Source organism: Lutjanus erythropterus, chromosome 9, assembly GCF_056507025.1.
Source record: "Lutjanus erythropterus isolate fLutEry1 chromosome 9, fLutEry1.hap2, whole genome shotgun sequence".
Taxonomy (NCBI): domain Eukaryota; kingdom Metazoa; phylum Chordata; class Actinopteri; order Lutjaniformes; family Lutjanidae; genus Lutjanus; species Lutjanus erythropterus.
The window spans coordinates 30,926,146-30,950,192 of NC_139325.1; the positions used below are offsets into that span (position 1 = coordinate 30,926,146).

The 24,047-nt window shown below is 37.5% G+C and overlaps 3 protein-coding genes across 4 annotated transcripts; 2 read left to right on the plus strand and 1 right to left on the minus strand.

Moving 5' to 3' along the window:
- Positions 1–2,459: 2,459 nt before the first annotated feature.
- Positions 2,460–9,207, plus strand: mecr (mitochondrial trans-2-enoyl-CoA reductase). The gene is made up of 10 exons (XM_084727089.1): positions 2,460–2,782; positions 4,576–4,673; positions 4,777–4,908; positions 4,992–5,135; positions 7,082–7,184; positions 7,421–7,523; positions 7,614–7,687; positions 7,782–7,842; positions 8,772–8,844; positions 8,921–9,207. Exons 1-10 carry the CDS (start codon positions 2,586–2,588, stop codon positions 9,082–9,084), a joined length of 1,149 nt encoding a protein of 382 aa, XP_084583215.1. The 5' UTR covers positions 2,460–2,585; the 3' UTR covers positions 9,085–9,207.
- Positions 9,208–10,332: 1,125 nt separating this feature from the next.
- smpdl3b (sphingomyelin phosphodiesterase acid like 3B) lies at positions 10,333–14,835 on the minus strand. Its single transcript, XM_084727091.1, has 8 exons — positions 14,704–14,835; positions 14,407–14,620; positions 13,582–13,679; positions 13,304–13,447; positions 12,695–12,864; positions 12,231–12,411; positions 11,303–11,436; positions 10,333–11,137 (listed from the first exon to the last, which is right to left on the minus strand). The coding sequence occupies exons 1-8, from the start codon at positions 14,762–14,764 to the stop codon at positions 10,775–10,777; spliced, it is 1,365 nt and encodes a 454-aa protein (XP_084583217.1). The 5' UTR covers positions 14,765–14,835; the 3' UTR covers positions 10,333–10,774.
- Positions 14,672–23,973, plus strand: rpa2 (replication protein A2). 2 transcript variants are annotated; one of them, XM_084727093.1, is made up of 9 exons: positions 14,672–14,811; positions 16,946–17,040; positions 17,846–17,947; positions 18,600–18,713; positions 21,312–21,386; positions 21,714–21,830; positions 22,299–22,427; positions 22,807–22,901; positions 23,823–23,973. In XM_084727093.1, exons 1-9 carry the CDS (start codon positions 14,763–14,765, stop codon positions 23,908–23,910), a joined length of 864 nt encoding a protein of 287 aa, XP_084583219.1. In that variant the 5' UTR covers positions 14,672–14,762; the 3' UTR covers positions 23,911–23,973. The 2 variants fall into 2 exon arrangements, with proteins under 2 accessions (XP_084583219.1, XP_084583220.1); XM_084727094.1 differs by lacking the exon at positions 14,672–14,811 and adding an exon at positions 16,578–16,735.
- The last annotated feature ends 74 nt before the right edge of the window (positions 23,974–24,047 follow it).

Consider the following 24,047-nt stretch of genomic DNA (forward strand, 5'->3'; position numbering starts at 1 on the left):
TGTAGAATGATTCTTTACAAGGAGGATCTACCAGCCAAATGGATTTTTTCAATACTCTGCAAACCATATATGACCCTTTTAAAGGTTTATGACTAAACTTTAAATTGGCAATAAATTATTTTTTAATACATATCAATAAAGCTATTCATTATGACTTGTAAACCATTTATAAGGTAGGGTTTATTAGAGAATGGTATCCAGATTTTAATGGTATAGCTGGTCATGGTAGTTCATTTTAACTGCTTCTCATAAAGTGGTGACAAGTTTGTTCTACAAGTGAGATTAAATGATTATTGGCTATATATTTTGAATATAAAATCTATTAGTAATTTAAGGTAACTACTATCTATAACTTTAAAATACACGTATTGGTGTAAACAGAGCAAAATGTAGTGTTGATCTTTAGTTGATGTATTGGTTAGTCAATCAACAGACATTTAATTGGCCACAATTTGGATAGGCTAATACATTAATTGTTAAAGTTCTTCATCAAGCAAAAATATTCTCAACTGTGAGCATTTGCAGCTTCTCTCCTTCAACACATTTGTAAACTGAATATCTTTATTTTTGCAGCTGACATATGAATCATGATTCTGACGATTTTAAATGGCCATTTTCTGCTATTTAGACTGTGATTTAGACAATAAACAATCAAAAACAATCAGTAATAGGTTTAAAAAAAAAACCCAGATTCATCAATGATGTTTTTCTCTGTTGAAGTCTAGGTCAATTTATTTATTTATTTATTTTCAATAGTGAGACAAAAGACTAGATGTCTTCTTAGATTTGGATATAATTATATTGTGATATGGGATTGCTAAATATTGTAGGGCTGAAATTAACGATTATTTTCACAGCCGATTAAACGCACGGTTATTTTCTTGATTAACTGATTATTAGCTGTTTGTTTTAAAATGTCAGGAAATTGTGAAAAATGTCAATCAGGGTTTCCAAAAGCCTAAGATGACGTCTTCATATGTCTTGTTTTACTCACAACCCAAAGATATTCAGTTTGCTGTCATAGAGGAATAAAGAAACCAAAAACATTCACATTTAAGAGGCTGAAATCAGAACATTTTTCTTTAAAAAATTACTCAAACTGATTAATTGGTATTCAAAATAGCTGTCAATTAATTTAATAGCTCTACTATTGTCAACTTTTCTAATGTTCATCAAAAATCTCATTGTTTTAATATTTTGTGGAAGCACCAATAGTCATCCTTTCAATATTGTTGTCATATCAATAGAGGTATTTGGTCAAAAATACTGTGATACAGTCTGATTTTGTCCAGATCACCTAGTACTTGTTGGGTAGTTTAATCTACAGCAATGCATCACATTCTATAAAACCACCAGTATTTGAGAGTTTCTAGTACATTATTATTATGGTAGATTATTTTTAGTACTATTTTACAGAAAATGTATGCAGATATGAACTGTATATCGCAGCATAGCTTTAAAAAGCCGAGATATTATTTATAAGCCATTTATCACCCAGCCATAAATATTCTAGCCCTAAGTTATGACATGTAGTTAAGTGGAAGTACATATAGTTAGGTAGAGACTTTCACAGTGCTCCATTACATGAAGTGAAATACCAAACAAACAATCAATTCCTCTTTTTTCTCCCCGGTACCCTGTGAAACCCAAAGTTAGGTACCATGCCTCTAGCTAACAGCAGTGAGTTCTGGTGTTTATCCATCAGGGGCGCTGTTCTCTGTTTATGTTTTCAATGACAACCTCATGGGTAAAAGCAGGGTTGCCAGGTCTGCGGTTTTCCCACGGACTTGAGCTACTTTTGAAATGCTGCCACGGGTACAAATGTTTTGTCCGTGGGTTGGGCAGACCTGTATTGTATGCAAAGTCCATGAATGATATCTATGAATAAAGATCCACATTTTGATTGCAATTATATGTTTATACCCAAATCCTAACAAAGGAACTCCAGGTCAGATCAGCACCTACACACATGCATTCAAACACATATCTCCTATGATTAAATATGATCATGATTAAAATATTGTTAAGTAACATGATAAGGTGTCTGCGTTGCAACATAGTATTGCATTAACTACAGTATATGCAGTACATTCAAGTTATACAGGCAGGAAGGGAGGAAGATAAGATGGAGAAATAGAAGAGAAACTGAAAAAGACAAAGCAACAAGTTAGTTTGTGTTCACATCTATATTGTATTTATTATAATATACTGTATGTAATCACATAGGGCTGCTTTAGGACCGAGGTGAAAGAACTGTTTTGAGACTATTGTTTTTAATGTTGGGACACTTGACATTAATGGTGTTATTTTGTGGATGCTATAATACATTTTGCAATTAAAGCAATGCTATTGGACTTTAAAAAACAGTCTATATTGTTTTGTATGGGCATATTCTGAGTTCTTGCTGTGTTTTGTGAGTTTTGAGTGGCTACTTGGCTGGTTTTGTCACACACCCTGGCAACCCCGACTAAAATCCAAAATGGCCGCACAGTAGGAGGAACGCTACCAAAACTCGCAGTTAAGTTGACAAATATTATAGAGTGGCGGTGTTGGTTTTATATTTTGAAGGTACCTCCTGTGTCGCGATGTTGGTGCCACTTCACTCAGTGTGTTTAAGAAGCCAGACAGTCTGCAGAAGGAGCTTCGTCGCTGCTTTTTTAAACTGTAAAAGGCACAGGGCTAATGCTAACGTGTCTTTCTTCAGTCATTCAGCCGGACACCGAGCACAGACATGCACGGCTCTTCTGTACAGAAAACACGGAGACCCTTCTCAAATCGTCCAGTAAGAGTCCCTGTCTAAATAAACATTAAACATATCGTTTGTTTGTCCCTGCACTGCCTCACTATAAAGAAGAGGTTCTTTTACGGAGATGAGGCGGTTAACCAGACGGACTTTTTCCAGATCAACCAGTTGGCCTTAACTCATTAAGTCTTTCCTCTGGTAAAACGTTAATATACTGTTTGAAAACACTTGTAATGAAGCACAAATCTCACCATTTTTAGTCGCTTGTCCAAGAGTGCAACGTCTTCTTCGCCTTATTTTGGTGTGCCAAGCCATAATGGACTCATTACTGCTCCCTCAGCTCGGAGGACGAAAATACTCTCTGGTGTTTGACGGTTGGTCAAACTGGCCGTGTGTAGAGGGGAACCTTTGATTGGCAAAACTCTCGCGAGATTTTCTAAATGTTTTATTTTTATTAGGCACATTGTACATACTAATAATGCGAAACGTTGTAGTTAACATCTAGGTAGGTTTATGGAAAAAACATGGCTGGCGTGAGGATAAGAAAGTGGTTTTGGATAAACTGTTCACTCTCGCGAGATCTTTCGCGAGTCTGCGGTTCTCTTGCCACGAGCGCCAGAACCGCAGCTGTAGTGGTTGTTTTTCTTCCGACGGCCGCAGCTGGCAGCAATGAGCCCATTCCACATTAGATAACATTTATCATTCGAAGTGTTTAAAAACAGTATTTTACGAAAATACATCAATTGTGAAGGCTAAATGGTTGATTTTATAAATGTTCGTTTGATTAACCATTGTTTGGAATGCAATGCCTCCTAAAACCACTGTTAATAGAGCTTTTTATATGGCAGACATATGATACTAATCAATTTCCTGTTCATATTAGTGTAGCAGAGCCTTTCCAGTGAGTATTTCAAGTCAAAATGGCTGCTGTGAAAGAGGTCTCTTGTGACTGCTATAACACCCCTGATAGAATGTGCATTAGGGCTTCAATTCACAATTATTATCATTATCTTTCAATTTGTTTCTATTTTTTTTTAATTAATTGTTTGAAAATGTGCATCAAAATTTCCTACAGCTCAGAATGTCTCATTTAACTGCTTGTTCTGTCCAGCCAGCAGTCTAAAACCCAGTGATTAATTTACAGTGATATTAAAAAGACAAAAGCAACAAAACCCCACATCTGAGAAGCTGGAACAAGTTAGGAAATAATTTTGCTTGAGAAATTAGACGATGAAACGATGCTGGTGATTACTTTTTTCTTTATTGGTTAATCATGTTTCAGCACTAGCTAGTATCCTAATGCACTGTTTTATGTTGTCGTCTGTTAAGATAAGATATTCCTTTATTAGTCTAACAATCAGGAAATTTACAGCGGTGCAGCGGTAAAGTGGATAGCAAAAGTATAAAGAAGCATCAATAAAAAAATATATATTTATATAAAAACATATTTATATAAAACATATAAAAAATATTTAAACGAAATAGAAAATATAGAAATAGAAATTACAACCACTCAGCAGACACACGGAGTGAAATATTGATATTACACACAGAATGATAATACACCTGATTGAAGAACTGAATATTACACATTGAAATTGAAAATTAAAAATTCACCACCATGTAATATTACACAGTATGAAGTGACATTACTCCTGAATATAAGTACTAATATTGAACAGTTGGTCTAAGTGGTAGTGTACACCAATTGTCATTTTTTAATATCTTCATAAATTAGAATAATGTCATCAAACCAAACCAGATGTCATATACAGATTTTTGTATAAATAATGATTTAATGTACAGAGTTACATTTGTTTTTTGGTTGCCAGGTTGGAGAATGTAGAGCTGCCCCTCATAGGTGCAAAGGATGTCCTGGTTAAAATGCTGGCGGCTCCAATCAACCCATCTGACATCAACATGATTCAAGGTATTTGGTTTTTGGTTACCCCCAGACTACTGATAGGAATAAGATAGCCACTATTTTGTTTAAGGTATGAAGATGAGTTGTTTATCTGACAGTGTTTTTTCAGGCACTTACGCCATCCTGCCTGACCTCCCTGCTGTTGGGGGCAACGAGGGAGTGGCCCAGGTCGTAGAGGTGGGCAGCCAGGTGAAGTCCCTCAAAACAGGAGACTGGGTGATCCCAAAAGATGCTGGTCTAGGTAAATAACAGGTTGCGTTACACTGATGAATCCACAGGGTCACAACATGAGATCTTAATGGTTTTGTGCCTTTGTGTGAGCAGGGACATGGAGGACAGAGGCAGTTCTAGCTGAGGACGACATCATCTCGCTGCCGAATGACATTCCCTTGTTGTCTGCTGCCACACTGGGGGTGAATCCCTGCACTGCCTTCAGGATGCTCTCTGACTTTGAAGACCTTAAGCCAGGTAAGCATTTTCACACACAGGATGAAAACATTTTTCCTTTCCTAGAAATCCAAACCCCTTCTTCACACGCATATGTTGGTTAAATTGTTTTTTTTAGCAACCATGATGAAACATTTAACCTCCTATAGTTGCATAAACTGTCAGTGATAACGTAACTAGGAATTTTCTGAAAGGTTCATTGGCCAATATTTGAACTTGAACTTACGTAGAAAAGAATCCTGCACTGTGAAACCTCCAAGAGTCTTCATTAATCAACAAGCAGACACATGATGAAAACATAATATGCTGTGCACTAGTCTTAGCCACCATGTGACAGTTTCATCTAATGTGCTGTCCTTGCAGGCGATTTTCTCTTTATTATTAGCGAGGTCATTCATAGTCCAGGTGTAAAAGACACTTGTTGCATGCATGCATACATATTAATATAAACATAACTCAAATAATAGCATTATTTACTGTAATGAAGCCTAAAATGACCATGATATGTCATCAGAGATCAAGAAAACTTGTTAAGTTACTCCCTTCTCTGACATCAACACTGCAGCTGGTCAGCTGGCCATTTCTCATTAATAAGAGTTCAAATTAATGCAAATGTTTGTAGAATGAGTAGGTGTCTGTTTATGGGTTGTAAGGAATCATTAATAATCTTATAGAAGGAGTACATGTGCAGCCACTGAGCTCAATGTCCAGAGTGTGTATTTTCAGAGCAGTGGGCCTTTGTTTTCAGGATAACATGCTTAATTTTACATTGACAGACAGTTGACAGTTATAAACAGCTGATCAGCTTCCCTGAGTCTGGGAATCACGACTCGCTTCGTAGAACTCCAAACCCCTTGTTCTCACGCATAGAATGTGTGGAAATACCACACTGATGCGCGTCGTCCAAAGGGTTGTTTTCTTTTAGCAACCATACTGACGAAACTTATCAGCCTCTGGTTGCATAAACTGTCTCTAATAACGTAACTACCAATATTTTGAAAGGTTTATTGGCCAGTGTTTGAACATGACCTTGCATGCAGTGGAACCCTGCATTGTCAAACCTCCAAGCAGATACATGATGAAAACATGATATGTTGTGCATTGTGCAATAATGTGACAATATTGCCCAATTTGTTGTCTGTCAGTGCTGCAACCACAGTGTCCCCTTATGAAATTTCTACTCTGGGTCAGCATGTTTACCCATTTCACGTTAATCAGAGTTCAAATTAATACAGAAGATTGGCCGAATGAGTAGCTGTCTGTTAATGAGTTGTAAGAAATCATTAATAATCTTGAAGCCATGGGTGTTTATGATGGTTAAATTGAGCAGTATGTCAGTGAAGTCTGGCAGGCAGTGAGACAGGCAGAGTGTTTATTTTCAGAGCAGCAGGCTTTTGTTTTCAGGATAACGGGCATAGCTTTACATTGACAGACATTTGACAGTTATAAACAGCTGATCAACCTGCCTGCAGCCTGCAGAGCATCCATGATTCTAGGAATGACAACTCACTTCAATCGTATATCAAATAGGATTTCAACACATTTAATATTCTGTCTGTGGCTTTAACTTGTTGTTCAGAACACTCATTTTTGAAAGCACTGTTTCAGATAAATAAAGTTTAACTTCCTTCTATTGCACTTCCTTTAATTTAACTTACAGTAAGAATGACTAGTCGAACAAAAAGATATCTCACCCTTAAGTACATAAAAAAACACTAAAAACAGTGGAGATTGTAGTAGGATGCAAGTTTTGAGCAGTCCCAAAATAAATAATGGTTGGCGATGTTTTATCCACATAGCCTCCAACAATTAATTCCAATACCTTGAAAATCTCATGATGTTTTTCCACTCAAATTCCCTTCAGCCGTGTGAGGATGTTGTTATCCACTATGATTTGCAAATATTTCCCCATTCATCTTCAGATATAACCTCGCCTGCACTTCTCTCCCATGAATTTGTCCTTGCAGGTGATTCTGTGATCCAGAACGCAGCCAATAGTGGAGTCGGACAGGCTGTAATACAGATTGCTGCGGCAAGGGGAATAAACACTATTAACGTCGTCCGAGACAGGTGAACTCAGTAATACTATTAAATAACTCACATCAACTCTCTTTCCTATTAAGTATATCATGTTTTTGCAAGATTTCCAGTCCTGTTTACTGGCTCATTTCTGTTCATGAAAGCCACCTAATTGTTAGATGGTGGGGTGTTTTGTCCAGGAGTGACAAAGAGCAAGAGGGTTCTGTGGGTGTGTGCTATCATTTATGACTGTAATGAACATTTACATGGCGTCTTTCTTTTCAAAGGCCAGAGTTCACACAGCTCTGTGATAGGCTGAAGGCCATCGGAGCAACTCACGTGATCAAAGAAGAGGCGCTGAGACGGCCTGAGATGAAGGAACTGTTCAAGGTCTGTGGACCAGTTAAAAGATAGGATCATGTGGCTTTAGTTACTGGTGAAACACAGTGTAATAATGTCTTTTTTTCCCCTTTCAAAAAGACTTGTCCAAAGCCTAAACTGGCACTGAATGGAGTCGGAGGAAAGAGCGCTACTGAACTGCTCCGTCATCTACAGTGAGGATGATGATCTTTGTTGATTTAATATCTGACACTGAAGAGAAAATCTGATAATTAAATTCCCATGCCCAATAATTCTCATGTATTCCAGGTATGGAGGATCTATGGTGACGTATGGTGGAATGGCCAAACAGCCAGTTACTGTCCCCGTGGTAAGATGAAACCTCCTACAGCCTCCGAGATTTAACATCACATTTCACAGAATCACTTTTTCCTATCAGTACACTTAGGCTTAGTTGTACCAACAAGGATTTATATTTAAACCCAATTATGGTTTAACTTTAAATTATGTTGCACCAAACTTTGAAACTAGCTCAAAATAAAAAAAAAAGAAAAGAAATTAAAAGGAAGGTTAAAGTTAAACCTGAGTTTTAACTCAAACCTAGAATAAATTTAATAGTGTTCTACAAAAACTTCAAACTGCAATTTAAACTGTGGTCCAGTATTAACTTTAAACAAACACTTGGATATTTAACTTTTAAAATGACTACCTTTTTGAGATGTTTTGAGAAAAATAATCAAGTTCCTTGAACAAGGTTAAGGGACAGACTCAACCCAATAAAGTTGTATGATGTGTCTCTTCTTTCTTCTCTGCTGCTAACTAGGCTAACTAACTTTTTAGCTAACTATCCAACAATGCAGCACATTAACATTTTAGCTAGCTGGCACGCAATGCAAATTATTTGTTAATGTTTTAACTAGCTAGCAAACAATCCAACATTTTGTTAACTTTTTAGTTAGCTAGCAAACAGTGCAAGGTTTTGTTAATTTTTTAATAGATAACAAAAAATCCAGTGCTAACTTGTTAGACAGCTAGCAAACAATGTGACATTTTGTGAAGGAATACATAGCAGCTGAAAGTTAATGTTTCCCCTAGTCTTTTATATGTACTAGGTCCAGACAGCATTTGAATTTTTTAAAAAGTATTTATTTTAGTTTGGTTAAAACAATTACCTCTATATTGGATAGACTCGGTTCTCATCAATAAACTTGGATTTCCTAAATTAAGATTAGTTTTTAATTGTGCAACATTGCTCTGCTTAATTGTAAATCTGGAATTACTCATGTTTGTTTTTTTCAGAGTGCTCTCATTTTCAAGGATGTGAAGGTTCGGGGATTTTGGGTCACACAGTGGAAGAAAGATCACTCAAATGGTGAGTGAGTCAGCATGACACACTGACTTACACAAATAAGTGTTGCAAAATTAAGTTAATGAGATTTTCTCCATAGATGGACGGGCGTTCAGAGCCATGCTGGATGAACTGTGCCTCCTCATCAGGCAGGGAAAGTTAACAGCTCCTGCCTGCACCGAGCTCGGCCTCCAAGACTACAGCAAAGCCCTGGATGCAGCCATGCAGCCTTTTACTTCAGCTAAACAGGTCCTAATCATGTGAAAGCACTTTTCAGTTAACCACTACACTGTCATTAAGAAAATGTGTGAACTGTAGTGAAAACTCAGGGCTGTCACATTAATCTTGACGCGATCAAGTGCAATGCTCAAACACGTTCTCAATAAATGTGTCGGCTCAAAGTCCAGAATCTGTCATGTCATGAGTTATGAGTTCCTGTAAGTTTACTGACAGTAATTAAAAACTCATTAAAGGTTTATATAATGATATGGGAAAACAGGAATCATTACAGACCCCAGATAATGCAGCTTTATCTGACGTTTTGTGACAGGTTGCATTATTACTGAGTTATATGAGCATGAGTAAGTGTAATTGGTATTAATCAACAGATTTACTGTTGTGATACTGATTTTCCCAGTACATTAAATCATCTACAAGGAACTTTCGTATTATCTACATGTCAGTTGTATGGAACGGCTTGACTCGACTTGTTTTTTGTTTTGTTTTTCTTTGTTTTTGTTTGTGTGTTTGTTTGTTTTTTAATTTTCCTCTGGGAATAGTACCTGGTCACTTGAATTGTAATGAGTGCAACATGGGATGTGTGACACGGCAATCAAACCAGCCATTTTTAAATGGCTAAGCTGGCAGCAACAACGACCATAATTTCTTTTATTAACTCGACCCTGATTTGTACAAAATGTCACCCCCCAAAACCATGGTCGGTGTTTCAAGTGTAGACCTTCATCTGTTTGGTTGCAGATGAAAGGATCCAGAGAGAAGGACAAGAAATCACTTAACTATTGGCCACACAGCTACCATCAGACTTATAAACACTGCAGGGAAAAGTGAAAAAATAAACCTGAGAAGTGGTCGCAGAAGCGTTAAGGACCACAAAGGAAAGAGTGGATCGAACTGATAAAGCTGGAAGTAGTTTGAACAGATGAATGTGATATATGGAAACAGACTGGCGAGCAATGGGAACGGGGGAGGTCTTGGAAATGCGGCGAGTAGAGTCGAGCTGAATCGTACCAAACAGTGGAACCGTGTTGATTTTGGAGGTCCCTGTGGTAAAAAGTGCTAGTGTTTCTACTGCTATAACCACAAAACATAACATCAAAATAAGATAATCTAAATAAAAATCTCTTTTGCTTCATTTTAACTGTTTAATTTACTGCTCACTGGAACTTTGTCTTGTTCCTCCAGTCCACATGCTGTAAATACTTTAGTCTGATTTCAAGTAGAATTAGACATGTTGGCAGAAGAATAACAATACAGTAATAGTCAGTCTTCTTGCTGATCATCCCATTTGCTTATACAGAGACATCAGTATTAAATTGTGTCAGTTAACAACCCTTTGTAGTACATTTAATTCTTTCTATTAAAATAATATTCAACCAATACACAGCTGTTTTAGCCAGTTTTATTAAGTAGATACAATAGAGTTAGACAGGAAATCCTGGGGGGTATTTGACAAAACTCTGGATTTGATCCAGGACATCACAGTTGAGTGGTTTGTACTTTATCCTCTTGAGGCACATAAATACCACATAGTTTTCTTCTAATCACTGGAAATGAAATATTCAACCAGCACCAATAAAATAAGGTAAATTGGCCACACCAAAGATTGCTGGAGCCAAAGGTTGTTTTCATCTTGTTTAAGTACATCTAGTGAATGACTCACTTAAATTATAGATGTCATATAATTTAAAACATGAATCTGTAAAACAGATGATAATTATCGATTAGCCAACACCAGACTCACAGCCACAGAGAGGACCGGCAGTAACCCACCATAGATGGCCGCTGCCCCTTTGTTTTCTATACACTCGTTGTAACTCTCAAAGTCTACCTCTCTGGCTGCACACACATGGTCAATACGGCAGTCATCGTCACACTCTGTCAGGTCATAGCTGACAGAGTTGAACTCGTAGTACTTCTGTAGGTAGCAGTCATCATCAGCAATGCGCTCCAGAACCTGATGCATGGAGGCTGGCGAGGCGTCTGCCACTCTGAAGCTCTCTGTGAGGCGGTACTCCTTCTCCCAGCGTCCCCAGGCTGCATTAGCATATGTCAGGTTCAGGTAATAAGTCACCACATCCTGTGAATGTTCACAGACAAGTGTTTTTTCAAGCAGGAAACAGACAAATAAAGGTGTTAAGTGCTTTTGTGGAGACTGCGCATCATCTTCCTGGCTGTATATTGCAGCTTAGAACGGCTCTTAAACATATTTGAATGGAAATTGTACAGATTGGCCTTTATTTACTTTGACCAGAAGTGTTTGGGTGTCATATTCAAAGACACGGATCCCAGGGTTGTTGGCTCCATCCTTGACTCCAGGAAGAGTTGTCTTCCATGGTGTGACGCCTGGGCTGAGGAACATCGTACTGATGGGAGAGTCTGTAGAAACAGAGAGGACATCACCTCTGATTACCACAGTTTTATATGCCTAAAGGTAATAGACAAGATCCAGACTGGATTGCACCAACAAAGGTTAATATAATCTAGGTTTAGTTCTAAGAGTTTAGCAAAATGAAAACGAGTAAATCCAGATTTAAAATCAAGCAGAGCTCTGTTGCAAAATTAAAAACTAATTTCTGTTATCAAGCCAAGTTTATTGATGTAAACCAAAATTGAATTGTTTAATCAATATGGAGATGCTTGCTTACCAAAATTAAAATAACTTAGTAAGTATATAAGAGGGGGGTGAAACCATTAACTTTTGGCAGCTCATATTCCTTCGCAAAATGTGATGTTATTTCATAGCTAGCTAAAAAGTTAACAAAACATTGCATTGTTTTCTAGCTAGCTGAAAAGTTATCAAAATGTTACATTGTTTACCAGCTAGTAACAAGTTAATACATTACATTGTTTGCTAGCTAGCTAACAAGTTAACAAAGCTTTGCATTGTTTGCTAGCTAGCTAAAAAAATTATCAAAATGTTACATTGTTTATGTTAATGTTAATAGTGGATCACAGTTTAAATTAGTAAAAATTAAACTTGGGTTTAAATAGAGGTTTAAATGTAATCTTTCTTCATTGTAGGCTCATTTTAGGTGCAACATAATTTAAAGTTAACCCATGATTTAGTTGGATTTCAAAATGAATCCTTGTTGGTGCAACCCAGCCTTAATATGATGGTCACTGTGCATTATGAAAACAAAAGTAAAACCAAATAAATCTCTACAACTTACGCTCTGGGTTGTAGAACATTCGGAAGCTGTCAGTATGATGGTGGCCAAAGAACTGTCCGAATATGACTGAATGATGCTTCTGAATTAAATCCAAGTATTGCTTGTTGAATTTAGGTGTGAACCACGGTTTACCTCTCTTCTTCTCAAAGAAACCTGGGGGAACATGGCCAATGATGTACACCTGGTAAAGAAACCAGCGTAGAGTTAGCAAACAGCACCGTGCCAGGGCTCGTATTTAGAAAGTGTCTGGTTGCGAAAGTCTACTGCACAAGATGATTACTCATAAAGGAGGATGTAAACTGAAAGCAATCTGCCTGTTTACCCTAGTGACCAGCATTAAAAAGAGGAATTAGGTAATAATTATAAAGTGAATATTCTGTTTCCCTCTAAGCTGCAAGTCACACACAACATCCAAGGCAGGGTAGCAGAGAATGAAAATCCCACAGGTAAACAAGATGCTTTGCCTTTTCTTTGTTGTTGGCGGCCTCTGTAAGAACCTGCTTCGCCCAGCTAAACTGGTCCGCTGGGTCGTCCATGTCCTGGGTCAGCTTGTTCTGGTCATAATAGAGATTAGTGTTGAGAACCAGCATCCTGAAACCTGTTCGGTTCAGCAGCTTTTCTGTGTAATATCCGCCTATGTAAAGAAAATAATGCAGAAAATTAGACCCGTTTTCAAATGTTTGGTGGTGATTTTTTGATTCTTTAGAAAGTAATTGTCTTAAAATCAAAGGTAGAACTGCAATGATTAGTTGATTCACTGATTAGTTGTCAACTATTAATTTAATCGACAACAATTTTGACTATCAATTAATCATTTTGAACCTTTTATATGACAAAATGTACAAATTCTCTCATTTCACCTTCTCAAATGTGATTATTTTTGGTTCATTTCCTCCTCTGTGACAATAAACTGAATATTTTTTAGGCAAAACGAGACATTTTAGGATATCTCTTTGGCCTATGGTAAACTCTGATCGTCTTTCTACATTTCCTTTTATTTTATGGACCATAAAAGTTAGTTGTAGCCCTAATTCTAAAAAAAATCTCAAAGTATGATAGGAAGCTCCGTCCACCTTTTTTAAATGTTGCTTGAGACTCTGGTTCCAACCAATCCCGCCACATTTCTGCTATTGTGTTATAGATGGAATTTGGGGCTGCAGGAAGCTGACTCTTAGGGTGGTAGTCATGGTTACCAAGCGCAGAGTACACTTTAGTATCTAAGGAAGGCAGAAAATTGACAGATTCATTATTAATATGAATTAATCAACACTACAACACATGAATGGATGTTAATCTCTTGTGTTTTTTTTTTAAATGCACTTAAATGTACATCGCCTGAGCTCACACTTACTTGGAAACACCTCTTTCAAGATGTTGGTAAGGTTGCCGATAATGTTGAGCACTTTTTCTTCTCCCAGATCCTCATTAGGCACATGTGGTGTGTCATCTCTGACAAGCAAAACACATTGGTTTAGAAAGTGATGGCTTTGTGGGCCCAGTTGGACCCTCTCCCCACCAGATACATTCAACATCTGCTGTTGCATGTATTGGAGGTATGACAGTATTTGCTTTTTCTTTCATCAGCTGTAATTTTTCTCACACTGTCTTAATTTTTTTCTACTAATTAATCAAAACTTACTAAGTTCTGAACATTTTGTTTACTTTTGAGTAACATGTTATGCATGTGTCTAGGTCAACATGTTTAGCTAGCACAACACAACAGTATTTTTCAACATGCACAGTCATTAGACACATAAAAGGATAGTTCACCCAAATACAAAACCACATTTATTAAAATTGTGTTGGCATTGCAATTTGTTACATTCTTCTTGTCTCACAGAGAAGACCATAATGTTATTGTACAACAATACATATTTTAAGAATATTGTGAATATTGGGATGAAAAGCAAAACTTAAGTGAAATTTAATGTATTTGTAATATGTTGCAACTGTCCTCAGGGCTGGGGTCAGCTGCAACCTCCCACTTCTACCTTTGAGATACATATTATCAATAATATGTCAAATGTGATCATTTTTAAAGGTATGGGTGGACAGATGTGAGTTCAAAATGTCAAGATTTGGTCGGTCTAGTCCAAATAGTCTCAGTAAGTGAGAGAAATGGAAAAAGTGTTGCATCCGTCCCCAGTCTTCCCTAAGAGCAGCCTGAGTTACATACCCTGTCCATACGATGAAGTCCGGGTCTGGTAGGATATGTTTCATGGCATACACAGAGGAGTTAATAAGGTGCCATGGCGAGTCACAGGCAAAGTCTCCAAACTTCCCCGCTTTGGCTGCGGGTCGTTTACCGCTGGATGCGCACACCAGTTCAGGATTATCGGTCAGTTTGTATGTTGGGTCCCAGTGCTGATCCGTGATGTGCCAGAAGGTCCCTGGATAAAACGACGCGCAATTACGCACACGATGAAGCTGTGCCTGTGCTATGAAAGGAGTATTAATGGAACATTTTACTTACCTGACAGCGCAAGAACATCTTTAAAAAGCAGATAAGACAGTAGCAGCCTTACTGTGAGCATGTTGAAGAAAGCAAACTTCCGACAGAAGTCACGTCCAGGTTTGACAGGTAAGTCTATAAAGGGCAAAGCAAGATAAGATACAGGTATTCATGACGCATCTTTGACCTGAAGGTGGAACATTTCTTTGCAAGTTCCCTCTATTTATGGACTGTATGAATACAGTCTATTATACAGTCGATTGTTTACATTTAAACAAAAATTAATAGCCTACCTTTGATAGACTAACACAGGCTACACACAATGAAGAAGGTCAAACGTCAATGTACATTTTTTTTAATTAAAAGGAGAAGTAGCCACTATATTATCAGACTTGGCAGCAGGCCCACAACTCAACCCTATAGCGTAAAGCTTTATAGGTTGTGAGGCAAACAGTCTGTATCATGTGGAATAACTTAAACTCAAACATTGAAACAGTGTGATAAACAACATGTATTTATAGGCTACAGATTTGAGAAGACCATAAAAAGGCATCAGATATATCAATCCGGGTACTTGGGTGCCATGCAAACTATTTTTATGGAGGCTAAAGATAAAATAAGAAGGCCTATTTTGGGACAGTTATTTAATCGGTGTGTAAATGTATCAATATTTGTTACATTGTAAATATACCTCTAATATTTATTTCGATATAAAATAACAAGGTTTGAGGAGCGTGTGCTGCCTTCAGGTGATGCTCGTACTTCTCGATAATTCACAGACTATCAGCTGAAGAGAATTGATTGTTTTGAAACTGGCACAGGAAGCAAATATTCCTCCTCACAACTGGCTTTTGAGAGTAAGGTGTTAATCAAACAGAACGACTTTTAAAAAGTAGGCCCTTTATAATTACCAAAATGTGAAAGCTTAAGGATATTACGCTTGCCACTGCTTCAAAAATATATAATAAGCCGCAAAATGTTCACCAACTGAGAAATATGTGTTACTGACGTTTATTAATTTAGACTTCAGTGTAGCAGCAGATCGTCAGTACACGCAATATTTTTTACAGGACTTTTCTACACCTGAAATATTGTTAAAATTTTGGGGGAAAGAGGATTTGAGTGATTGGTCATGGAGACTGTAATACCTGTTTTTGAATGTGATATTGTTAAGTTTTTTTTAAATACAAAACAAAAAAGGTGAATTTTTGTGTACTAATTTAAAATTTTGATTATACATATAGTTTTTACTTGAACAAATGTTTTTTTTTAAAGTGGATTCATGTTTTATAGCTTTCAAAACGACTTAAATCTTTTCATATCTTTACAAAAACGGATGCCTGAAGTCTGATTTAGTTGCTTTATATATTGATTAAACCCCCTCGAAGTTCATTTTATTTGTGTTCATTTATTTATTTTGTTCTTTTCCCACATATATGTGTTTAGTTCAGTGTTTTGATTTCTGCTGCATGATGGTTTGGATTTACTGTCAGATGCGTTTGAAATGACACTGCCTGTTTATTATTTAAAGATGTTAAATAAAGGTTAAAAGCAAAACAGAAAAAAATCTGAGCTCGCCGCGCTGTTTATCCGCGCCTATTGGATGTCGGGTGTTTTAACCCAGCTATTTGCTTTGCAGGCACTGCTTTCTCTAGGGCTGAGTAATAAGTACACGATTTACCGCCTACAACAAGCTATATGAGTCACAGATGTCGGCTAATTAGATGTTATGTGTATAATTAAAACCATAGTTTAGACATAAAGTTGCTACTCTTTTCGACAAAAACAGATTTCGTTCACACCAAGGCAAGAACGACTGCCTGACAAGCATAATGTAGGGTTAACAATCTCCAGAATCATCCGCGTAGGTTTCGCGGGACTTCTGCTACGCGCATGCGTTGTACATTGAGTTTGGTTATCGCGCGCGGGACTACTCAAGGAAGAAGTGTGCAGACCTACGTGTAGCTGTTGTCCCATTTGTCCTGCAGTGTCAGTAACGTTTTAGATTTTAATTCGCTAACTTAATAACAAGCTGCCAGCATGTGGAATCAGGGTGAGTTTATTGTCCACACTGTTGTGTTCATAAAGTTGTCATGTCGGCATGTTGACGTTGTCAGTCTGCGGCTAACGTTAGCTTAACATGCCTCTTTGTTGTTGTGATTCTGATGTTAGCTGTCACTTGGCGAAAATTAGTATTTGATATGGAAAGCGAGGTGAATAAAAAGTTCCTGATCTCAGTTGTCACTGTGTTTTGCTTTTTCAGGAGGGTACAGTGAGTCGGGTATGGGCGGAGGGTACACTCAGTCTCCAGGAGGATTTGCATCACCTGCAATGTCCCAAGGAGGAGAGAAGAAGGGGGTTAGTACTGAAGTCTGCACGACAAACCTATTTATAATCCTCTGGACAACTGAAACAGATGTATAGCAGTGAAACTGTGTAGAAAAACAACCACGTCTTCCACTTCAGTTGCATATGTACTTACTTTAAAGCTGAATATTAGTGTGATTGATATTGTGATGAGACCGTTTTATCATGATAAGTGTTAACCTTTTCTGTTGTCAAAGAGTGCATTACAGTAAAAAGATGTAGTCTGAGCTTCAACGATTAATTGAGTAATCATTTATTAAATTCATTGCCAACTATTTTGCAATTAATTGGTGCAAGTACTTAAAAAAATGGCCAAACTCTCTGAGTTGACCTTTTAAATATCAATATTTTCTGGTGTCTTTACTTCTCTATGATAATAAACTGAACTAATTACTTTCATCATTGTTGATCATTTGTCCTCTAATGTCTTGTTTCATTGTCAACCTAAAGATATTCAGTTTACTGTCATAGAGGATTAAAGAAATCATAAAGTATATGTATTTAGGAAGCTGAATTGTAGAATTTGGACATTACACAAAATAACTCAAAACAATTAATTGACTTTCAAAGTAGTTGGTGATAATTTAAGCGCTAACAACTAATTCATTAATTAACTAATCGTTGCAGCTCTGTTGTCCATATTGCCAGCCCTAGCTGAGATTGATCAAATTTTATGCCTAGCGCTTCTTTTTCATTTACACATTAGTGCACATATTCATGCATACTGATGGAAACCCTGATTGACAGCTGCATGGTGGGGCACAGCAGTGAACCTGTGTGTTTGTATGTTTTGCAGAGAACCCGTGCCACACAGATAATCCCCTGCACAGTGTCACAGCTGATGTCTGCCTCCCAGGCTGATGAGGCCTTCAAAGTAGGAGATGTGGAAGTCGCCCAGGTAAGCTGAAGCAAATCTGGGACCCACTGGATGGTAGCAGAACATGAAATTAACTCAGTAATGTCTAGTGGTGCAGTCACACTAAGGCTGAAACTAATTATTATTATAGTCATCAGTGAATCTCTATATTTTTTATAGTGGTATAACAAAAGAGGAATGCAGCAAACCCCAATTTGAGAGCCAGAACTAGTTGGCATTTAAAGTCATTAAAGATTATTTCAGTGTCCAGATTGTTGCTGATACAGAGGAAATGATTATTTCATTTATTAGTGAGTTGAGCACCAGCCACTACTTTGATATTCAATAGGTTCACAAGCCAAAACACCAACATTATGACATGAAATTTCTCAAAACTGAAAGTGTGGTGTTTTTTGGGTCATGAGAGTAGAATATGTTGTAGTTGGTTTGAATACATAATCTTGGAATTTCTTTGTAATGACATTTTTAGAAAAATAACAATTAATCAAGGAACTAATCAGCAGATTAACCAATAATGAAAATCAGTATCTAGGATCAGCATTGGGTCAAGGTACCTGGGTACCTGGGTATGATACACTGCAGCACATTTTTTACACCCCCATAATAATAACAATGCTGCCACTTAACTTTCTTGATGTCACTGTTGGATAGCAGCTCATGTTCTGTGTCACAGGTTACCCTTGTGGGTGTCATCCGGAGCACAGACAAGTCCATGACCAACATACAGTACAAGGTGGATGACATGACAGGTGCTCCCATGGATGTGAAGCAGTGGGTAGACACCGAGGTGAGTGAGAGCACAAACTATTTTTATAGTCTGCCACAGAATTTGTTTCAGACACGCTATGTTTGAATCATTTGTGTAGGTAAAGTATAAACATGTGAGAGATAAAACCCAATACAGAGAAGGCCACAATGTTTCCTGTTCAGCTAAGGCTCTTCAAACATTTTAAAGGTTGTATATTTTTGAATGTGGGTTCCTTTTCTTGTATTACTGAGGAAAGATTCTGGTTAATGATTTGGTTAATGGTTTGTTTCTAACGATAATAATAACTTAATTTACATAGCACAATTCATGCACAAAATGCAACAGAAGTGGTGAACATAAAAGCAGAAAAGAACATTTAAAACAACAAAAACAAGGATACAATAAATAAAATAAACTGAAAGTTAAACCTCAAGGGAAAGACGAGATAAAACAACCAGCTGTTAAAAACACATCTGGACAAAGCTATGGTAAAAAGATGTGTCTTAAGATTTAATTTGAAAGTTTCAACAGATTTAGAGCCCCTAAGACCTTCAGAGGCAGACTGTTCCAGAGTTTGGGGGCATAATCAGAAAAGACTGACTCTCCCTTCCTTTTACTTCTAACCTCTGGAACAATCAAGAAGTTTGAGTCAGAGGATTTTGGAGACTTGGCAGGCACACATACCTTAACCATGTCAGACAGATAAGATGGGGCAAGGCTATTTAGTTAAAACTTTAAGACCGGAGTAATGTGAGCTCTCTATCTGGTTTCTAAACACATTATATCCATAACTGCTGAAAATGTGCAAAGACTGAGACCCACGTGGTACTGAATTGTGAAGTTAGACTCTTTTGGGCAGGCCTGAAATCTTGGCTTGATGATGCACTTGAGCCACATGTCCCCCAACACTGTATAAACTAGAGCACATAAACATTTACCAGTAGCACTACAAACGATGAGAAGACCAGTGACCTGTTTTAAAATCAGCCTGGTGGTTGCTGCTCACCTCAGTTGCAACAACTCGACACTGAAGAAAAAAAAATTACCATTCTGTTGTAGACTGAGATTCTCTGATAGTTCACTGTCGCTCTGACTTTGATTCTGGCTCTGGTGGCTCAAACGTGTGTACGTGCAACATCAACAAAGCTGCTAGACGGAGCATCCCTTTTTCAGGTCATAGTGATGTTTGACTTGAGACAGCAGACACTCACCCAGCATCTCAGAGCAGAAAAAAACTCCTAATTTTTCATGATTTTGAAACATTTTTAGTCAATCAAATTTGACTGGATGGGTAATAAATTGTGATGTGACAAACTCGGAATACCTGTTTATGCTTTACACAGGCTTTAAAGGAGACGCATGAAATATTTACCCTAGCCCATAACATCATACACCCACTCAACCATAGTCTGACCTTTTACTGCCATCTGAGTGCAGGTACAATAGAATAGAAAGCCTTTACTGTCATTGTACATCAGATATACAAAGAGATTGGTAGAGCTTCTCCTGATCAGCGCATTAATACAAAAAATAAACAAAACATAAATACACTTATGAGCAGGACATTAAGACATTACTGCACTCAGAGGAAAGTTACACTTCAAGGACTCGCTTTGGAAAAAGCCTGATCCCAGCTGCCATTGCCACCTTAAGTAATAGGCCTTGTTGAGTGTATTCTGTGGTCTGGCCTGTATATGTTGTTGCTGTTTGTTTGTCTGTTGATCGATGCTGCTTGTTTGTTAACCAATGTGCAGTGCTGTGGAAATCAATTTCCACTGGTAACAATGAAGTCTAAGTCGAGTATACTAAATTATAAAATAATCATGATATGTAATTAGAGTTTAAAGATACATGCTAAGTTGAAAATAGCGTCTTAAAATTAATGCCGAATGAGTGTCTGTCTATGAGTCAGAAGAAGTTGATATTTATAACAGTTAAAGTGATTGTATTGTATTAATGGCAGGTAGTCACTGAACTCCAACTCCAGAGTGTGTATTTTCAGACCAGTGTGTTTTTTTTCACGATGACAGACTTAATGTTACATTGACAGACAACTGACAGTTAAAAACAGCTGCCACCTTAGGGTATAGCATCAAAATATAATGTTGCACTCGTCTTGCACTCCTGTTCAGCAACTCTGCAGCCTGCAAGCAAACTTCCTGAGCTTCGAGTCTGGGGAGGAGGGGATGGGGGTTAAACAACTTGTCTCAGGCATAGACTGTACATTAAATAGACATTAAACCCTGTTAATACACTGTTTTGGCTCAAACCTGTTGTTTGGACTGCAGTATTCATTTTTGACCGCTAAGGTTTTTTGTTTTGCTGCTTTAACTTGGAGTTTTATTTAACAGGCAGTTGTTAAACATATTAGATCTCAGATACAATAGTTAGGACAAACATTAGTTTTAGGTGACATAGCAAGTTTCAGCATGAATCAAGAATAAAAGATCAAGACCCAGACCACATGTAATGTGACATAAAGTCATATAAGTTGTGACATAATCCCACATTTTTTGCCACAAGTATGCGATAAATCAACATGTTCCTGCTGAATATTGTTTTATTATTCCTTGCTCAGAAGCTGCAGCATATTTTTGTTAAACTACACAAATCAAGCTCTGGTTTTGGTTTGTATAGGACCCCAGTGTGGACAGCACCGTCCTACCTCCAGGCACTTATGTCAAAGTCTCTGGCAATCTGCGCTCCTTTCAGGTGAGTTTACTGTCCTAAAATCCTCTTTACAGTTCCAGAAACAAATCAAATTTCAGCTGTATGATAAAGGTATAAAATTCTTTCTTGAGCACTTGTACTGTTTTATTCATTTATTCCATTAATGTTTAACTTAACTCCACGTCATTGTGTTTGAGAACACTGTTGTGTAATGACCAACATGGTTGTTGTTGTGTTTCTTAGAATACGTTAAGTGCACTTCGGCACGAAGTGGTTGTCTTGCAGAACTGTTCACTCCCTGTAGTTCCTCTGTGAATTCAGCTATTTTAAAATTGACCGTGTGTGCTTGACTTCATCTTCCTGTCTCAGAACCACAGATCTGTTGTGGCTTTCAGCGTTAGGCCCCTGGAGGACATGAATGAGATTACCTCGCATATGCTGGAGGTTGTTCAAGCACACATGGCACTCGGCAAACCTCAGAGCACGGTGAGACCACAGGAGACTTTGTAAAGAATGCCTTATTTAACTTTACTGATCTAACATCAGAAACTTACAAATGACAGCAACTCAAGAGTCAAAAATAGGGGTAGAAAAACTGTGAGTGATAACTAAAAGTAGAAGTAAAATATCAAGTTAAATGAATTCTTGTAGAGATGTATGGATAATTGAGCAGAATAATCTCACATATACTGTAATTACGGCATGTAGCGTAACAATAGAAAAGAGTATAAAAAATGCTTCCCTGTGAAATGGATGATTGCAAAGAGATCTGGTTGCATAGGCTGTCAAATAATGCCTCATTTAAATTAGTACTGAGAAAATCAGCAAGTATTATTAATCATACAGCAGTGAACTTTGCTGTTGTTATATGTCACAAGTATTTTTATCTGAGGTTTTGCTTTGCTTTGTTACCAGGAAATTTGTCAAAACCAGCAAGTTTTGTTTCTGTTTCAGTCTGGTGTTGGAGGAGGAACGAGCAGTAAAGTCACACCCATGTTGGAGCCGGGCAAGGAAAGCACGGGAGGGAGCTATGCAGGAGCTAACAACATGGTTTTCAATGGGTTAAGCGCAAACCAGAATCAGGTGAGCCTAAAGCCTAAATGACTATACTGTCAATCATATCAATGCATTTTTTTTTTTCTTTTGTTAGAAAAGTTGGTTCCACTTTAAAGTTTCAGCCTCAACTTTTTTCACCAGTAAGAACATTAGCTAGATATAAAAATAGCCTGTGACTTGTCAAGCCTAAAGCTTGAGGCTGTTTTCACATTCGCAAAGAGAGACACGCAATGTTCATACTTCCTGTCCCTCCTTACTGTAACTGGATTAAATGGAAATGGCTTACTCAGAAAAATAAGTAAGGCATTCACAAAAAATATGCTAGAGTTGAAGGATGTTATCTGAATGCATTTGTGGGTTGACACTGTGTGCATGTTTTTTAAAAAATTGTTGTTGATCTCACAAGGTGCTGAGTTTGATCAGAAGCTGCCCAGACCCACAGGGCATCAGCATCCAGGACCTGAGGCAGAGGCTCAGTGGCATAAGCCTGGCTGTCATCAAGTAAGAGAAGTCCTGATGGGACAACTCACCAGAGAATAACATTTATATTGTGGTGTTTTAGTGAATTTGGACATTAAAATTTAATGAATTACAACCACAGAAAACCTTCTCCCTAAGCTGAAATTCAAAGAGTATTGAATTATCGGGCAACTTTTTGGAGACTGCTCATTGACACTGAATTTGTGAAAAATTATCGCAATTCTATCAAAATCCCAATATGACCTACTGCAACATTTTAATTGCAGCAAGTACAAAATTTAAAGGCACAATGTACATAAAAATACCATTTAAATTAAAAGTCGTCCTGCTGCAAGACATGTACTGACTACACGTCACATTCTACAGATTTATATACAGACTCGTATCACAATCACAATATCAGCCAAAATAATCACAAGTAGATATCTTTTCAAAATCGTTCAGTCTAGTATTTTATATCACAAGCCTTTGTCTTTGTCTCTTGTGAGGCACTTTTGTCTTTGCTTGTAGGATGGATTCAGTTTTTAATCCCTGTCTTAAACCAATAATCAAGCGTCCGTATGTACGTTGAAGCAGTTTTTGCTTGGTGTAATAACTCCTTTTATTTGTCACAAGATCCCTTCATTTTGTGCTTCCAATGAGGAAATGAGTGACAACATCTACAGTCCTCATTCTGTGCTAAAGTGTGATCCAAACTTTATCTGCAGCTTACACAAGGCAACAAACTTTCATATTTGAAACCCTGGAACCGTCAGATGTTTTGCATTTTGGCTGAAAAATGACAATTGATGAATCATTCACTAATTCATTGCAGCTCCAACTGTGTATGTGTCAAAAAGTGTAGTCTCAGACTGTTTAAGAAAGTTCTATTTACATTGCTTTAAGTTTATATAAAATAATTCTTCAGAAGCACAACTAATATTTCTCTCTTTGCTCAAACAGGCAAGCAGTCGACTTCCTCAGCAATGAAGGTCATATCTTTTCCACCATTGATGAAGACCACTACAAATCAACAGACAACGATGACTAAACATTCTCACCTTCTCAGCAGTGTTACTTATGTGAATTGAAACTGATAAACTGACAACCATTAGTCTAGGTTTTATAACTGAAAACCTTGAGATAATTTGCAGCCCCTCTGAACTGAACGAAACCCTGTGAGTTCTT

What these genes read in the sequence shown, in the direction of transcription:
- mecr (XM_084727089.1), top strand. Translation starts at nt 2,586, where the DNA reads ATGTTGGTGCCACTTCACTCAGTGTGTTTAAGAAGCCAGACAGTCTGC. An exon ending in CCCAAAAGATGCTGGTCTAG is followed by an intron (nt 4,909 to 4,991) that starts GTAAATAACAGG and finishes TTGTGTGAGCAG; the next exon opens with GGACATGGAGGACAGAGGCA. An exon ending in GAAGAAAGATCACTCAAATG is followed by an intron (nt 8,845 to 8,920) that starts GTGAGTGAGTCA and finishes TTTTCTCCATAG; the next exon opens with ATGGACGGGCGTTCAGAGCC.
- rpa2 (XM_084727093.1), top strand. Translation starts at nt 14,763, where the DNA reads ATGTTGAAGAAAGCAAACTTCCGACAGAAGTCACGTCCAGGTTTGACA. An exon ending in AAGGAGGAGAGAAGAAGGGG is followed by an intron (nt 17,041 to 17,845) that starts GTTAGTACTGAA and finishes TATGTTTTGCAG; the next exon opens with AGAACCCGTGCCACACAGAT. An exon ending in TCGGCAAACCTCAGAGCACG is followed by an intron (nt 21,831 to 22,298) that starts GTGAGACCACAG and finishes TTTCTGTTTCAG; the next exon opens with TCTGGTGTTGGAGGAGGAAC.
- smpdl3b (XM_084727091.1), bottom strand. Translation starts at nt 14,764, where the DNA reads ATGCTCACAGTAAGGCTGCTACTGTCTTATCTGCTTTTTAAAGATGTT. An exon ending in CTTGAAAGAGGTGTTTCCAA is followed by an intron (nt 13,448 to 13,581) that starts GTAAGTGTGAGC and finishes TGCCTTCCTTAG; the next exon opens with ATACTAAAGTGTACTCTGCG. An exon ending in TCAAGCAACATTTAAAAAAG is followed by an intron (nt 12,865 to 13,303) that starts GTGGACGGAGCT and finishes TTCTTTACATAG; the next exon opens with GCGGATATTACACAGAAAAG.